We start from the raw sequence: 15,912 nt of genomic DNA on the forward strand, positions 1-15,912 counted from the left end.
TGAAATTCCTCTCTGCATTTAACCCATCTGAAGCAGTGAACACACATGCGCACACACACGTGAGCAACGAGCACACACACATACCCAGAACCATGCTAACAGCGCCCGGGCAGCAGTTGGGAGTTAGGTGCCTCGCTCAAGGGCACCTCAGCTCAGGGCCATCCCATATTAACCTAACCTGCATGTCTTTGGACTGTGGGGGAAACCGGAGTACCTGGAGGAAACCCATGCAGACATGGGGAGAACATGCAAACTCAGAAAGGCCCCCACCAGCCGCTGGGCTCGAACCCAGAACCTTCTTGCTGTGAGGAAACCAACCGTGCTAACCACTTACACCACTGTGCCACCCAGTGCTAATGGTGTTTAACACTAACTTTGTAATTGAACACATTAGTTTAAAAAAATAGATATTAATAATAAATCATACCCTTTAAAAAAGTCCAGTTTAGTTTTGACAAAACACAGGCCAAGCTTGTCAAACTGCTCGGCCATCTTTGACAGCTGGTAAGTGGTGGTAAAAAGACAAGCGTTTCTGGAAATACATGACAAACAAGTTATTCTTAAGAAAACAACACAACACAACATTAAGGCAATTAGTAGCGACAGCTACTCTCAAATGTTTATTGATCAATTTAGTCAAATAGTCTCTCTCTCTCTCTCTCTCTCTCCAATCCCTGTCACTTGTGATCACAGGGAACCCTGTCATGATGCTTCTGGCGGCGGCATGTGGCATGGGTTGCTAGTTCAACCTCACAGCTGGCTCGACCCCGTCGCAGGTTCTGGCGCCACTTGTTTTGGTTTTGTGTCTCTTCATACCAGGTTGTACTGTTGATGGCAAATAGCTTCAGATCGTCTTTCGCGCAATCTTTCCATCTTTTTTTTGGCCGTCCATGCTCCCTGGTGCCATTCTTTAGTTCTCCAAACAAAAGTTGTTTTGGGATGCAGTCCTCTTCCACATCCCAAAAGTTCTTATGGTACTCTCAAATGTTTATTCATCAATTTAGTCAAATAGTAAGGAATCTGGAAAATAACTTCCAGCTGGCAGAGGTGGTGATCCAATTTGAAGAGCTCAGTCCTGTGTTTTGGTAGAACAGAGTTGGATTTTTCATCAGGTATGTCCGTAATTATAGTCATATCATATACCCTAAAGATTTGCACTTCCCAAAAACAGTTTATGTCCGAGACTTACACATTGGAGTCACTAATCATCCTTTCTTGCAGCTGAATTACGAAGGAGCTGAACATGGCCGAGACTTACACATTGGAGTCACTAATCATCCTTTCTTGCAGCTGAATTACGAAGGAGCTGAACATGGCTGAGTTTAGTCAAATAGTCTCTCTCTCTCTCTCTCTCTCTCTCTCTCTCTCTCTCTCTCCAATCCCTGTCACTTGTGATCACAGGGAACCCTGTCATGATGCTTCTGGCGGCAAATCCAACAAATCCAACAAAGGCACCACTGGCAGCCGCCATATTACTCATGTCTGACCACAGCTCAGATATTCACCCCTGTGGGCAATTTAGAGTAGAGTCTTTGGACTGTTAGGGAAACCGGATCATCCGGAGGAAACCCACACATGCAAACTCCACACGGAAAGGCCCCATCAGCCACTGGGCTCAAACCCAGAGCCTTCTTGCTGTGAGACAACAACACTAACCATTGTACCATTGTGCCATCCATTAACTTACTTACTCTTGCTTCTTTCTGAATATCCACTATCCTGGATGGACTAGAAAACATGGCCTAAACAGTTACCAGGTGCCAAAACACTGCTTGAGGATGGGTTCCCTTTTGAGTCTGGTTTCTCTCGAGGTTTCTTCCTCATGTCGTCTGAGAGGGTTTTCCTTGCCACCGTTGCCGCAGGCTTGCTCATTGGGGATAGATTAGGGATAAAATTGATTCATGTTTAAAGTCTTTAAATTTCTGTAAAGCTGCTTTGCGACAATGTCTATTGTTAAAAGCGCTATAAAAATAAACTTGACTTGACTTGCTGAAGGCGATTGACCCACTTTGCTAGCTGGTAAGTTGTTTTCCAGCTTCCTAATTGCTTGTCTAAATGAATAAATGTTTGAAATTTTCTAATTGTCTTCCTGTCATGTTATTTTTTTTAAAACAGCCTGTCTTGGATGATGCATTAGTAGCGGTAGTTCGGAAACTGTTCAGAAACTATTTACCAGCGTGACCAGCTCAGCCTGTGACCTGGCAGTTGACAGCTCATGAAACCAACCTGGATTTTTCAGCAGTATAAAAACTGCTACTGTAATTATAAAGACTGTCTTATTCACAATCTGCTCATAATAAACACTGATCACCGTTTGATGTTACAGTATAAACCTGCAGAACAGTAATGATTCATAATCCTACTTTCCAGTGTCACTTAGAGGAGGATCAGTTCCCTTTTGAGTCTGATTCCTCTCAAGGTTTTTTCCTCATGTTGTTTCCGGAAGATATTCTTAGACACTGTTGCCTCTAGTAATCACAGAAGGTTTAAAATGTTGTCTCTTTGTAGGAATAAATTGGTTAACTATTAATTAATTAACTGATTCATTGGTTTGTTGTCTGCAAGACGGTGTACAGATACAGAAAGATACAAACAGATATTGGGCGGCACGGTGGTGTAGTGGTTAGTGCTGTCACCTCACAGCAAGAAGGTCCGGGTTCGAGCCCCGTGGCTGGCGAGGGCCTTTCTGTGCAGAGTTTGCATGTTCTCCCCGTGTCCGCGTGGGTTTCCTCCGGGTGCTCCGGTTTCCCCCACAGTCCAAAGACATGCAGGTTAGGTTAACTGGTGACTCTAAATTGACCGTAGGTGTGAGTGTGAATGGTTGTCTGTGTCTATGTGTCAGCCCTGTGATGACCTGGCGACTTGTCCAGGGTGTACCCCGCCTTTCGCCCGTAGTCAGCTGGGATAGGCTCCAGCTTGCCTGCGACCCTGTAGAACAGGATAAAGCAGCTAGAGAAGATGAGATGAGACAAACAGATATCGAATAGTAAAAATAATTTTAGAAGAACTAAATTGATCGTATTTAAATGTAATAAATTGCTAATTAATTAATTAATTAATTAATTAATTAATTAATTAATTAATTAATGGACATCCCATGGGCTATTCCTGATATCAATCAATTAATTACCTCTTTGCTTGTTTGTTTATGAATGAATGCTGTACTGTACCATGAGTGTTGCCCTATGCAGATGGAGACAGAGATAGCATGTAAGTGGATCTCTGTAGAAGGAGAGGGATGGACGAGTATGAGGGTGAGAGGGAGGGAGAGGGAGAGGCCCAGGGGGTGGAAATCAACATGACACACAACTAGCACGTTGCAGACACCACATCAGAGAAGACACAAAACACAACTAGCTGGACCCAGTGAATACACAGCAACAGTACTTGCGGCTACTAATAATTCTAGCGGGCTCCTGTATGCTGGAGCCACACACAGAGGCTGCGTTTATTAGTGTGTATCAGGAGAACAGTGCCGTGTAAGAAAGGCTACCTTGGAGCTGTAGTTAATGAGTGCAGTGGAGCAGGATGAGTCTTGACCCTGTGCAGGTCATGAAGGGCCAGGACGCCATGTCCCTCAACCCCTCGTCAGGCTCAAACGGAGACAGCAAAGCCTCCTGGGATAATAACGAGGGCTTCTGTGATAGTGTGGGTTCTACGAAAAAGCCCAAAACTGTAAGTCTGTGTCTCTTTTTATCTCTCAACTAACTTTGCTTCATTAATCACGATTTTGCTTGACATTTTCCCTCTCACATAACCATTCTAGACAATATAGCATGTTGGCATATTTAATGTTTACATTGCACACGTGTTTCACAGGTCACCTCTCTCTCCCCTCTGTCTATTTTTATCTCTCTGTCAGTACCAAAATTTATTGGATTAGCACTTCAATCTCCAGTCAGTGTTAGAGAGTTTGGTACTTCTAATGCAAGCAAATGTATTGCTTTAAAAGTCCCTGTGTGATGGGGATCAGTTTCTGTACTGGATGATAAACAGGGCAGCAGACAGTTTAGCCTTTTATGTTTTATTGTGTGCTGTTTGTTTCAAACGTGATAAAAGCATGACGGGACAGACTGACACCTTTACAGATGGGGAGGGCATGAAAGAGAAAGAGAGCGAGAAAGGGATTGAGAGATAGCTGCTAAGTAATGGAGCTAAAAGTGGAGGGATAATTCCGTCTGAGCTGCAGCAGGTGTGGGTCACGTCACATGGACTATTCCTGATATCAAGCACACTAATGCTATCATTATAGCCATATGAACTTGATACAACTGTGACAGTGATGACAAAGGAGGACTGTAGGATAGTTTGGTTTGATATACATGCACACTAGGACACAATGCATATAAACTCAGAAGTCCACCTTATTAAGTGCTTTGTGTCTACACTGATTGTACATTTTATTAGTTCTTTATGAATATAGATTTACTGACTGTAGTCCATCTGTTGCTATGAACATTTTGTCAGTGAGTTCACTGTACTCCATCTATTCGCTGTTGAATCAGCTCTTTCTGTTTAGTCAAAAGATGTTGATTATTTTCAGTGACAGTACGCCTCTGATACGTTCCACATAACCAAAGCCTAAAAATAAATGCATTAAAAGAGTGTTGTTATTTAACAACAGAAATAATAATAATAATAATAATAATAAAAATGGGCGGCACGGTGGTGTAGTGGTTAGCGCTGTCGCCTCACAGCAAGAAGGTCCGGGTTCGAGCCCCGTGGCCGGCGAGGGCCTTTCTGTGCGGAGTTTGCATGTTCTCCCCGTGTCCGCGTGGGTTTCCTCCGGGTGCTCCGGTTTCCCCCACAGTCCAAAGACATGCAGGTTAGGTTAACTGGTGACTCTAAATTGACCGTAGGTGTGAATGTGAGTGTGAATGATTGTCTGTGTCTATGTGTCAGCCCTGTGATGACCTGGCGACTTGTCCAGGGTGTACCCCGCCTTTTGCCCATAGTCAGCTGGGATAGGCTCCAGCTTGCCTGCGACCCTGTAGAACAGGATAAAGTGGCTAGAGATAATGAGATGAGATAAAAAAAAAAACCCTGCATGTAATTATTGAAGCTTTCTAGAAAGATCTCATCTCATCTCATTATCTCTAGCCGCTTTATCCTGTTCTACAGGGTCGCAGGCAAGCTGGAGCCTATCCCAGCTGACTACGGGCGAAAGGCAGGGTACACCCTGGACAAGTCACCAGGTCATCACAGGGCTGACACATAGACACAGACAACCATTCACACTCACATTCACACCTACGGTCAATTTAGAGTCACCAGTTAACCTAACCTGCATGTCTTTGGACTGTGGGGGAAACCGGAGCACCCGGAGGAAACCCACGCGGACATGGGGAGAACATGCAAACTCCACACAGAAAGGCCCTCGCCGGCCACGGGGCTCGAACCCGGACCTTCTTGCTGTGAGGCGACCGTGCTAACCACTACACCACCGTGCCGCCTTCTAGAAAGATATATTTATTTAACATTTACTGTATGGAAGGAGACTACAGTGTTTGAGCTTTGTATCAGTCAGTGATAAAACTGTTTGTTTAACTGCAGTTTTGGTTTTATTACCGTAAACAGAGAGGAAAAGGAAAAGGGTGAGTGAGTGAACGACTGTTTATAGCTGCTATAATGTAAGTGATAACAGGAATTCATTCATTTCACAGACGTTCCATACATTTGAATGTCACTATACATGAATAAAAACGAGATTTTCTGACATAATTCAGTGCCAGATGTGATATGTAATATGTGCGCCTTATGTTTTGGATTGCTGTCTTGTTCTAGGACACAGTCGTGTTTCATTATAGTTTTTTGGAATTATATTTTTGAGGATTATGTGTAGCTTTACGAAGTAAAGTGTTGGTTGGTCATCCTGCACAATCTGTGGTGCTCACGTCTCTGTTCCACAGGTACTGTTTCATTTTTCTCTGTGTTCAATGGTAATTTACACTTAGCCATCATTTCTACGTTTTTCAAGTGATGACCTGGTGTGCATAACCTACATGCATGGGATGTAGTTGTTAGAGTTAAGCATGCAGTTTGTGAATTTCTTAGTTAAATCCTATGACACACATTAGATGCTGTGTGATGCATGTTCTATGAATTACATTACATCACATAATACATGAATAAATGAATATTGAAGGAGCTGTAAATTAGTGACTTTGGACATATTCAATTTGGATTTTCCAAAAACGTAGATCAGTTTTAATTTGGATTTTCAATCTTTTCCTTTATTTATTTTTTAAAAATTTGGGTGCGTTTTTTTTTTTTATTTTTTACTTGGAGTGATATTGTGTCTTCCTGGGAGACACCCACGGGAGTTCAGATTGAGTTTGTCCATTTGTTAATTCTTTCTATGGAGGATTCTATAAAGTTTTAAATTGAATACAGTATAGAAATTAATCTTGTCGTATGCCAAAAATATGGAATATTTATTAAAAAGACAAAAAAGCATTACTTTTAATGTATTTATGCACAATAAGGCTGAAGAAGTGATGTGTATTAGACATTTATTCCATGAAATTGAGTCATACATGAGCCGATAGCCAGCGAAGGGCGTAGTGCCAAGTCGGCTATAAGCCATGTACAATGAGATTGAGTGGAATAACTGTTTTAATTTAGTTTAGTTAGTTGTGGCCAGGTTCTTGCCCGAACTGATAATCACATCATCGGTTTTTCATTGGTTAATCAGACACAAGGTACACCACCACTCTTGCCGGAGCAGTTGGGGGTTAGGCGCTTTGCTCAAAGGCACTTGAGCCAGTCCTGCTGGTTTAGGGAATCGAACCAGCAACCTTTTGGTCCCAAAGCTGTTTCTCTAACCATTTGGCCAAGTCTTCCCCCAATAACTGTTTTATTCTATACACATTCACTGGATTTTGAGAAACAGAGCATTTTTATTTTTTGCAAACTTGATGAATAAAATCTTTATGCAAAACATTCGGCAAAATCATTTCCGATTAGAATGTAAACAAACTGGCGAAATGACAGGAGCAATTTGTGAAAAATGCTGTAATAATAATTCTTGAAAAATTAAAAAAAGATACATTCTTATCATCAAATACTTTCATTCCATATTTTGTTGCTTTTTTGTATTTTTTGGGGTTTTGTTTTTGAATAGAGTTTTTATTTCGTCCTTGGTTGGTTCAGCAAGACACTCCACTATTTTGTTTTCTCTACTCATGGTATATGAGCTGATAGCCTAGTAGTAGAATAGTCAATCAGAGCACGTGATTGCTCGTATCCAGTGAATGTGGATAGAATAAAATGCAATATAATCATTTCATTCTACCATAAACAGCGATTATTTAAGTACCTAAGGACCTTTTCATGTAATTTTCCATACATGATACGTGTTTAGATAAAAAAAAAACCATGGGTCATTAACACATCCTGGAGTCCTGGTATCTATAGATGTAACTACTGCCTGTGTGTAATTAGTCTCTATTAAAAGGGCAAACACTTTGCAATTTGAATATCATCATACAGCAGAGCCGCAACACTAGACCCATCTAAATACCACCACAGGATTGTTCTGTTCTTTCACTGTAATATCACCACGGCATGGCTGCAGCTCAATTAACCCTCTGTTAATTTCCATTTTACTGATATGCTAAATGTAAAGACAAATAAGGCGCATGACATAGCAGATCACCTTAAATGTTGCTTAAATCTGTGTTGGCGATTTGTCGACCTTTGTCGAAACATGTCATTGAATTAATTTTTCCTCAATTAGAGGTTATTCTCAGCAGAATCTACCTCTCAGTCTGTGATTATACTGTTAACATGATTCCTAAACCTTTTCTCTTTGTCTCTGTATAGTGTGATCATGTTACAAACTCCCAAACAAACAGTTACTATTTATTACACTGATTTTTTAGAGACTGACATGAAATGTGCTTTTATAAAGGGACCAGTGAGACGAGCCAGGAAGGTGGAGGGAGGTGTTTTCTTTGTAAGTATACTCAAATCGAACCAAATATTATGAAGGCTATGTCTTTATTCTTTCATTAACTTTCATCGTTAAATGCATGGTAGGTCTTTGTGAATCATACTAACAATAAACTTACTCATGCTTTATAAGACAAGTTGGAATAGATAGTGCTATTAAAGCAATTCCAGTCTTTATGCTGAGAACGAGAAAAAAAAAGATCCTCCATGCTCGTGTGGACATCAGTGTCCTTGGTAATGAATCAGGTATTCTTTTAGAACACTTGTGATATCAGCTCTGGGACATTTATTTGGCACATCTTCTTTGCTATTTATAGACTATCAATTGACATTTACCCTTAGTGTTATAAATATGTGATGCTGAGGAAGTAGCATTGTAAGCTTACAGTGATTTTATTGGGCTTAATCCAAGCATCACACACAGCAGGAGTTGAAACATGAGCAGGCTGTGTACTCATGGGCAAATCCATAATCAGAGAAAATAAACCAGGCAGTAGTCAGGCAACCAGCACCAATACAAGGATACAGGACACACAAAACTAGAAAGACATGGCAGAGAAATTGAAGCATTCTTGCAATAATTATTGCAAGCAGCATTAACTCAGGTGCTGTTCAGCTCCTAGAAAAATAATAAAAATCATTTAAAAAATCAAACCCATAATATACACACCGGCCACTTTAACAGAAACTTCTTCTTGATTCTAAGATTCCTGTGGCAGGAGTGGAACCCAATGTGGTCTTCTGCTGTTGCATGTTGAGATGCTTTTCTGCTCACCACGGTTGTAAAGAGTGATTATATCTTTCCTGGCAGCTCAAAACAACCTGTGCCGAGTTTCTCAAAAGCATCATAGCACAAAGATCATCGTTAAATGGTAGACTGAGCAGCACAATGAACACGCTCTCCTAGTTAAGATGCTCTTAGTGTTAAGAGGCTTTTGGGAAACCCACAACTTGCCATTTTCCTCTGAGCTCTCTTATCAACAAGACGTTTCCACCCACAGAACTGTCCTTCACTCAATGTTTTTTTGTTTTTCGCACCATTCTGTGCAAACTTTAGAGACTGTTGTGTGTGAAAACCCCAGGAGATCAGCAGTTTCTGAAATATTCAAACCAGTCCATCTGACACCAACACCCATGCCACAGTGAAAGTCACAATTTGAGATCACAATTTTTCCCATTCTGATGTTTGAAGTGAACATTAACTGAAGCTCTTGGTTTGTATCTGCATGATTTTATGCATTGTGCTGCTGTCGAGGGATCGGCTGATTAGATAACTGCATAAAACAGCAGGTGTATGGGTGTACGTAATAAAGTTGCTGGTGAGTGTGTATCTTGGTCATAACTATAGATTACTGGGAAAATTTCCACAGTGTTGAGTTCTCAATTCTGATTGGTCAGAAGGTGTTAATAAATTTTCTGTAACAGCAGCTCTGACAGTAGTTCTAGCTGTAAGGCAAAATCACATGGAAATATTAATTTGATCATTCTAATATATTATCATATATACAATAATGACTAATTGATAGGAACTTGTAAGGTATACACACTACATAAATGGCTAAAATGACTTCTAATTGTTGAGATGGTGACATTTTCTTACAGATATTTATTTGGCATTTTTGAAAGGAGTCTCCAGTGTTAATGTTTTGGAACAGCTAAGTAAATCAATTACTTTAAGTTTTCTGACACATCTTCAGGAATGATGGCTTTGCGATTTCTTAGTAAATTGACAAGCTGCATTTTTTTTTTACAAGAGAGAAAATAGAGAGGTTGGTGAGGGTGCAGTTGTGTTGTTCTATAATAAATAAAAAACCATGAGTGTTGGAGAAGTGTTGTGGTGTAAAAAGAATAAAACATTCCCACTTTGTAGTGTTGAATATTTTTATATAACAACACATTGTGATATGTTTTATTCCATACATAATGCGTAGGAATGAAAATGTCCTAAGGCTAAAGTAGCATATAATGTGTGTGGTTTTTTTTTTTGCAACATATATTCCTGTAATATATTGGGATATTGTAATTGTCTGTGATAAAAGAGAGAAATTTCTACCCTTTCAAAGAACAACCAAAACATCCAACAATGATTTAAAAAAATATATTATTATTATTATTATTATTATTATTATTATTATTATTATGCTTCAGAAAAATGATACGTTAAGTGTTATAGGTATAGATGGTGATTTCCTTGACTTGGCTAATTCTGTTTTAATAAAATCATCTCTGTCTGCTGTACCATCAGCTACATTATCATGTTCTTGTCTTACAGAGTGTGATGTGCTTTTAAAGTAAATCTTAGGTCAGCATATTCATGTCAAGCTTTTAAATGCCACCCCTTTGGCAACGTGATGTATGATATTATCATGCCTACAAATAAACCAGCCAAGCTGAGCTAAGTCTTTATGGCTACAGTATCTGTATGGCCTCATGAAATAAAGTGATACACCATTATTAATTTAACAGTCCCCTAACCCTGCTATGAACCCACCAGTTCTCCCCAGTGTACTGATTCAGAATACTGTGTAACAAATGCCATACTGGTCTCCCGTTTCTCTGATGTGTTCCTGGGGGAGGAGCTGCAATTTTTCACCTCTCACATATCCTCTCGATATGTGGTCTATCCTGTTCACATTTCACATCCCTGGCAACACACAGACGCTGGATCTTATGAGGGTCGTGTCCTGCTGGGTCATATAACAGAATCCCTTCCCTAAGTTAAATAGCTAACCTTCTGTTTCTGGTCCATATGGTACACTGAACAATCAGCAGTCTGCAGTGACATGAAGAAGAAGAAGAAGAAGAAGAAGAAACCTTTATTTGTGACATACACACTTCAAGCACAGTGAAATTCATCCTCTGCATTTAACCCATCTGAAGCAGTGAACACACGCACACACACCCAGAGCAGTGGGCAGCCACACTACAGCGCCCGGGGAGCAGTCAGGGGTTCGGTACCTTGCTCAAGGGCACTTCAGCCCAAGGCTGCCCCATGTTAACCTAACTGCATGTCTTTGGACTGTGGGGGAAACCAGAGCACCCAGAGGAAACCCACGCAGACATGGGGAGAACATACAAACTCCACACAGAAAGGCCCTCGCCGGCCACTGGGCTCGAACCCGGAACCTTCTTGGTGTGAGGCGATAGTGCTAACCACTACACCACCGTGCCGCCATGTATGACTCACCACATGTATGCTTGTGTACATTACGTGGTGGTGTCATTATTTACACCACCAAGCTCCATTTGTTAGCGCAAATTTATGGCCATTTACAGGAAATTTTAATGGTTTAGTAGTAAGATAATTGGAAATGTACTTCATACATTGATACCAGCATTAGCACTCCGAGGAGAGCACTTTGGTATGAAGGCATAACACAGAGAGTTCTCAGTATTAAAAGTCAGTAGTGATCACACTATAATCCCATGTCCATGGTGTTGCACAGTGCATTTGGACATACTCTACATACTACGTCACTTTATCCAAAGTCTCAGACTTATCCTTTGCTTATCACCTTCTCTTCATCATCTGAATTTCTGGAACATTGGCAGCTGATTTTGTTACGTAGTGTATTTTAACCCTTTGGTGACTGACCCCTTGAAAATGGTTCCTCCAGGAACGATGACGTTTCAGTTGTCAAGACAACGGAAAAACTAAAATACAAGAGCATTTTGTTTTGTGCACAAGAGCATTGTGACGTATCTTTCTGTTTTTGTATTTTAGTTTTTCCGTTGTCTTGACAACTGAAACGTCATCGTTCCTGGAGGAACCATTTTCAAGGGGTCAGTCACCAATTAAACAACCAAATTTGAAACCATTGTGTCGAGTGGCTCAGTGCTAAACTTCTAATTTACTCTTTCTGGAGGACCTGGAAGAGTTTAAGACTATTTTAAATAAAAATTCACTTCCACCACACAACAAATACAAATCCGTATATTCATTCTAAATAAAAAGTTTGTCAGTTGTTCTGTGGATTGTTAAGGGGGTGTGCTTAGCTTTGTGTGTCATTTACTCTGCTTGGAATTATCTCTGAGTTTGTGTGTGTGTGTATATATATATATATATATATATATATATATATATATATATATATATATATATATATATATATATATATATATATGAGTGATTCCACGCTTATGGGTACTGAAATGGGGACATGAACTTATTTTTAAAAATTCACCTAAAACCATTTCTTTTTTTTACCATCAGGTCACAAAACATGTAATCTTTAATGAATGATATGTTAAAAGATAACTTTAATTTTCTGAGATGTAATAAAAACATATTTATATGCCAAAGTCAGAACGTAACAGAAGTGTTGTGGACATATATATTCTCAATTTTAACAATGTAGAATTACTTTTTGAAACATAGGAAGGTGATGTTTTAGCAAATATAATTAATAAACGTGTAGTAGAATAAACATACACATTCTTTCAATAAGATTAACATGGTATATAGCTAGATTGTAATTCATTTGTAACAGACGCGAGATGGACAATCGTAACAGAAGTAATGCAACAGACATCATTTTGGAACTCATAGGCTTGACTTTGGCATATAAATATGTTTTTATTACATCTCAGAAAATTAAAGTTATCTTTTAACATATCATTCATTAAAGATTACATGTTTTGTGACCTGATGGTAAAAAAAGAAATGGTTTTAGGTGAATAAGTTCATGTCCCCATTTCAGTACCCATAAGCGTGGAATCACTCATATATATATATATATATATATATATATATATATATATATATATATATATATATATATATATATATATATATATATATATATATATTAGTACTGTGAAAAAGTCTTAGGCACAATACTGTAGACCAAAAATGGCTTAAAAAATAATTAAATGTTTCAACATAAAAAAAATACTATAAACAGCAGTAAGTCATAATAAATGAAACAAAGTCAATATTTGGTGTGAGACGACCCCTTGCTTTAAAAAAAAAAGTAGTCTCAGGTACAATGAGTGCAGTTTGATAAAGAACTGAGCTGTAGGTTTTACTGAGCATCTTACAGAACCAGCCCCAGTTCTTCTGGACACTTTGACTGTCACACTTGCATCTTAATTTTGCACCAAAACCCAGCAGCCTTCATTATGATTTCTTTTTTAATCTGAAAAGTGCTCTCTTACATAATATGCTGCTCATATACAAACCTTTTTTCCCCTGTAACATTTAATTTTGTGCGGGAAAACAAACAATTGGAACTGTAAAATTTCTAAGTTTTTGTACTGACTTGATAATGTAGAAGTCATAAAATAGAAATCTATAACAAAATTTGTATTAAAAAAAGAGTGCCTAAGACTTTATATTAATACTAAGAATGTTTATAGAGTGTTTATGCTATTATTTGGCTTAAATGTAAAATGATATTCCACTCTTCATTCCCCATTCAGCCAAAGCCAGAGAATGCAGTAACGATAGCCGTGTCCTCTCGGGTGCTGTTCCGCACAGAGAAAGAGCAGAAGGTTTTTGATGAGAAAGGGGTAGAGGAGTACCTCCAGTACCAGATGGAACATGAGAATGAGCCTTTAGCCCCTGGACCTGCATTTCCATTTGTTAAGGTAATGGACAAAGACAATTACACTCTGATGTGTAGACCTTAAAATCCAATTACTCTACATAAACTATTCCGATGCAACCTATTCCTAACAGGATTATATCTGATTTTTAAATAAAATTTTTTATTTTCCTTATGGGGGGGCGGCACGGTGGTGTGGTGCACTGTAAAAAAAAATCTTGTCAAATTTACAGTGAAAAACTGGCAGCTGCGGTTGCCATTTTTTCACCGTAAAAAATACAGTGACAGTGTATATGGCTTTACGGTAAGGTATATCAACACTTGTAAAAACAACAGTTTGAAAATGTTCAATTTTACAGGTATTCAATGTACAATAATCAGTACATAACTGTTAATTTTACGGATATTCATTGTACAATAAACAATGATTCAAAATGATGGTTACAAGCAATGATCTACTAGACAGATATATATATTTTTAGAATTTTTGGGGGCTTTTTTCACCTTTATTGGATAGGACAGTGCAGAGACAGGAAATGAGCTGGAAAGAGAGACGGGGAGGGATCGGGAAATGACCTCAGGTCGGAATTGAACCCAGGTCCCCAGATTCATTGTATGACGCCTTAGTTGACTGAGCCACAATGGTGGGCATGTTTTTGTTTTTTTAACAGGGCAATGATGTAATTTTAACCATCACATTCTGTTTTAGTCTTACACTTTGTCTGTGTTTAAACTACAACAATTTGTAAATTATACAAAAAAAATATGACCAATTCAACATATTCTTACTGTTAAATTAACAGTGGCATTTGGTTAGGAGTTTTACAGTATATTGATGTAAATTACACACTGCTTCATTGTTTTTGTATTTACAGTTTTTTTATGTCATGATTTTACATAAATTCACTGTTAATTCTACGGACATTTTTTACAGTGTGGTTAGCACTGTCGCCTCACAGCAAGAAGGTCTGGGTTCGAGCCCCGTGGCCGGCGAGGGCCTTTCTGTGTGGAGTTTGCATGTTCTCCCCGTGTCTGCGTGGGTTTCCTCCGGGTGCTCCGGTTTCCCCCACAGTCCAAAGACATGCAGGTTAGGTTAACTGGTGACTCTAAATTGACCGTAGGTGTGAATGTGAGTGTGAATGGTTGTCTGTGTCTATGTGTCAGCCCTGTGATGACCTGGCGACTTGTCCAGGGTGTACCCCGCCTTTCGCCCGTAGTCAGCTGGGATAGGCTCCAGCTTGCCTGCGACCCTGTAGAAGGATAAAGCGGCTAGAGATAATGAGATGAGATGAGATTTTCCTTATATTGTGTCATGTATATTACAATTTATTAAATTTAAATTTATAAAAATATTTTATTTATATACGGGCCAAAATCATGAACTAGGGTCAAGGTCAAGGCTTTTTTTTAATTGTCATTTCAACCATATACAGTTGGTACAGTACACAGTTAAAACGAAACATTTCTCCAGGACCATGGTGCTACATTAAACATCTGTCAGATGCATGAAGGAGGTGGATGTAAATGCAGAAGTGTTTATTATAATACAGTGCGATCTATATACATAAAGTGCAGGAAACACACACAACAACAAACAGTCCAAATTGGCAGGCAAGGTCATAAATGTGAAAACAGGCAAAGGGTCAATGGAAGCGCAAACAGGATATTGGAGGCAAAATGAGAACGAGAACTAGAATTAGGAACAGGAGTCGAGGAACCAGGAAGATCACAAAAACGAGAAACAAGGCTTGGTAATGCACACTGAACGCAGTGCAATACTTCGCAAAGTCTTAGCGTCAGTGCAGTCCTTAAATAGGCCAACACTCAGTTCACTAACAGAGAACAGGTGCGCCTTGTTCACGGCATGTGCTGGAGCATGTTTGGCACGCGCGCAGCCCGAGGCACGCCTTCAGGTGCATGTGCCAAGTAACGCAGGACTGACAACATCACAGGACTACAAATCTACAAATAACCACATAAAGTGCAAGAGCGCAGCGAGTGCAAACATTGCAGACAATAAACTACCCACAACATACATAAAGTGCAAACATCAACAACATAAAGTGCAGACAACAAGGACAAGCAACAGTATATTGCCAACCAGTACCTGTTACTGTTAATGTGCGGAAAGTTGAGTGTGTGTTTTGAGGTCGTACTGTATATGTAAAAAGAAATCAATAGATGTAAACAGATGTAATAGATGTAAGGGTTGACTGAGACCTGAAGAAATTTGCCATATCAAAAAATTTAAAGTCCCCAAATTTTACATTGCTTTTAAGAAGTAAAAAAAAGGGCCATGTGGTTATGTTTAAGTCAAGTCAAGTTTATTTTTATAGCATTTTAACAATAGACATTGTCGCAAAGCAGCTTTACAGAATTTGAACGACTTAAAACATGAGCTAATTTTATCCCT

At 39.2% G+C, this 15,912-nt stretch overlaps 1 protein-coding gene across 1 annotated transcript in view; it reads left to right on the forward strand.

Annotated features, from left to right (window-relative positions):
* The first annotated feature begins 3,329 nt into the window (after nucleotides 1–3,329).
* Nucleotides 3,330–15,912, forward strand: part of nt5c1aa (5'-nucleotidase, cytosolic IAa) — a 56,454-nt gene continuing 43,871 nt past the window's right edge. The window contains exons 1-3 of the mRNA XM_060942027.1: nucleotides 3,330–3,675; nucleotides 7,913–7,957; nucleotides 13,375–13,542. Of these exons, the coding sequence (XP_060798010.1) occupies nucleotides 3,529–3,675; nucleotides 7,913–7,957; nucleotides 13,375–13,542 (360 nt within the window). The 5' untranslated portion in view covers nucleotides 3,330–3,528. The remainder of the gene's footprint in view (nucleotides 3,676–7,912; nucleotides 7,958–13,374; nucleotides 13,543–15,912) is intronic.

The sequence above is a fragment of the Neoarius graeffei genome, chromosome 16, assembly GCF_027579695.1.
Source record: "Neoarius graeffei isolate fNeoGra1 chromosome 16, fNeoGra1.pri, whole genome shotgun sequence".
NCBI lineage: Eukaryota > Metazoa > Chordata > Actinopteri > Siluriformes > Ariidae > Neoarius > Neoarius graeffei.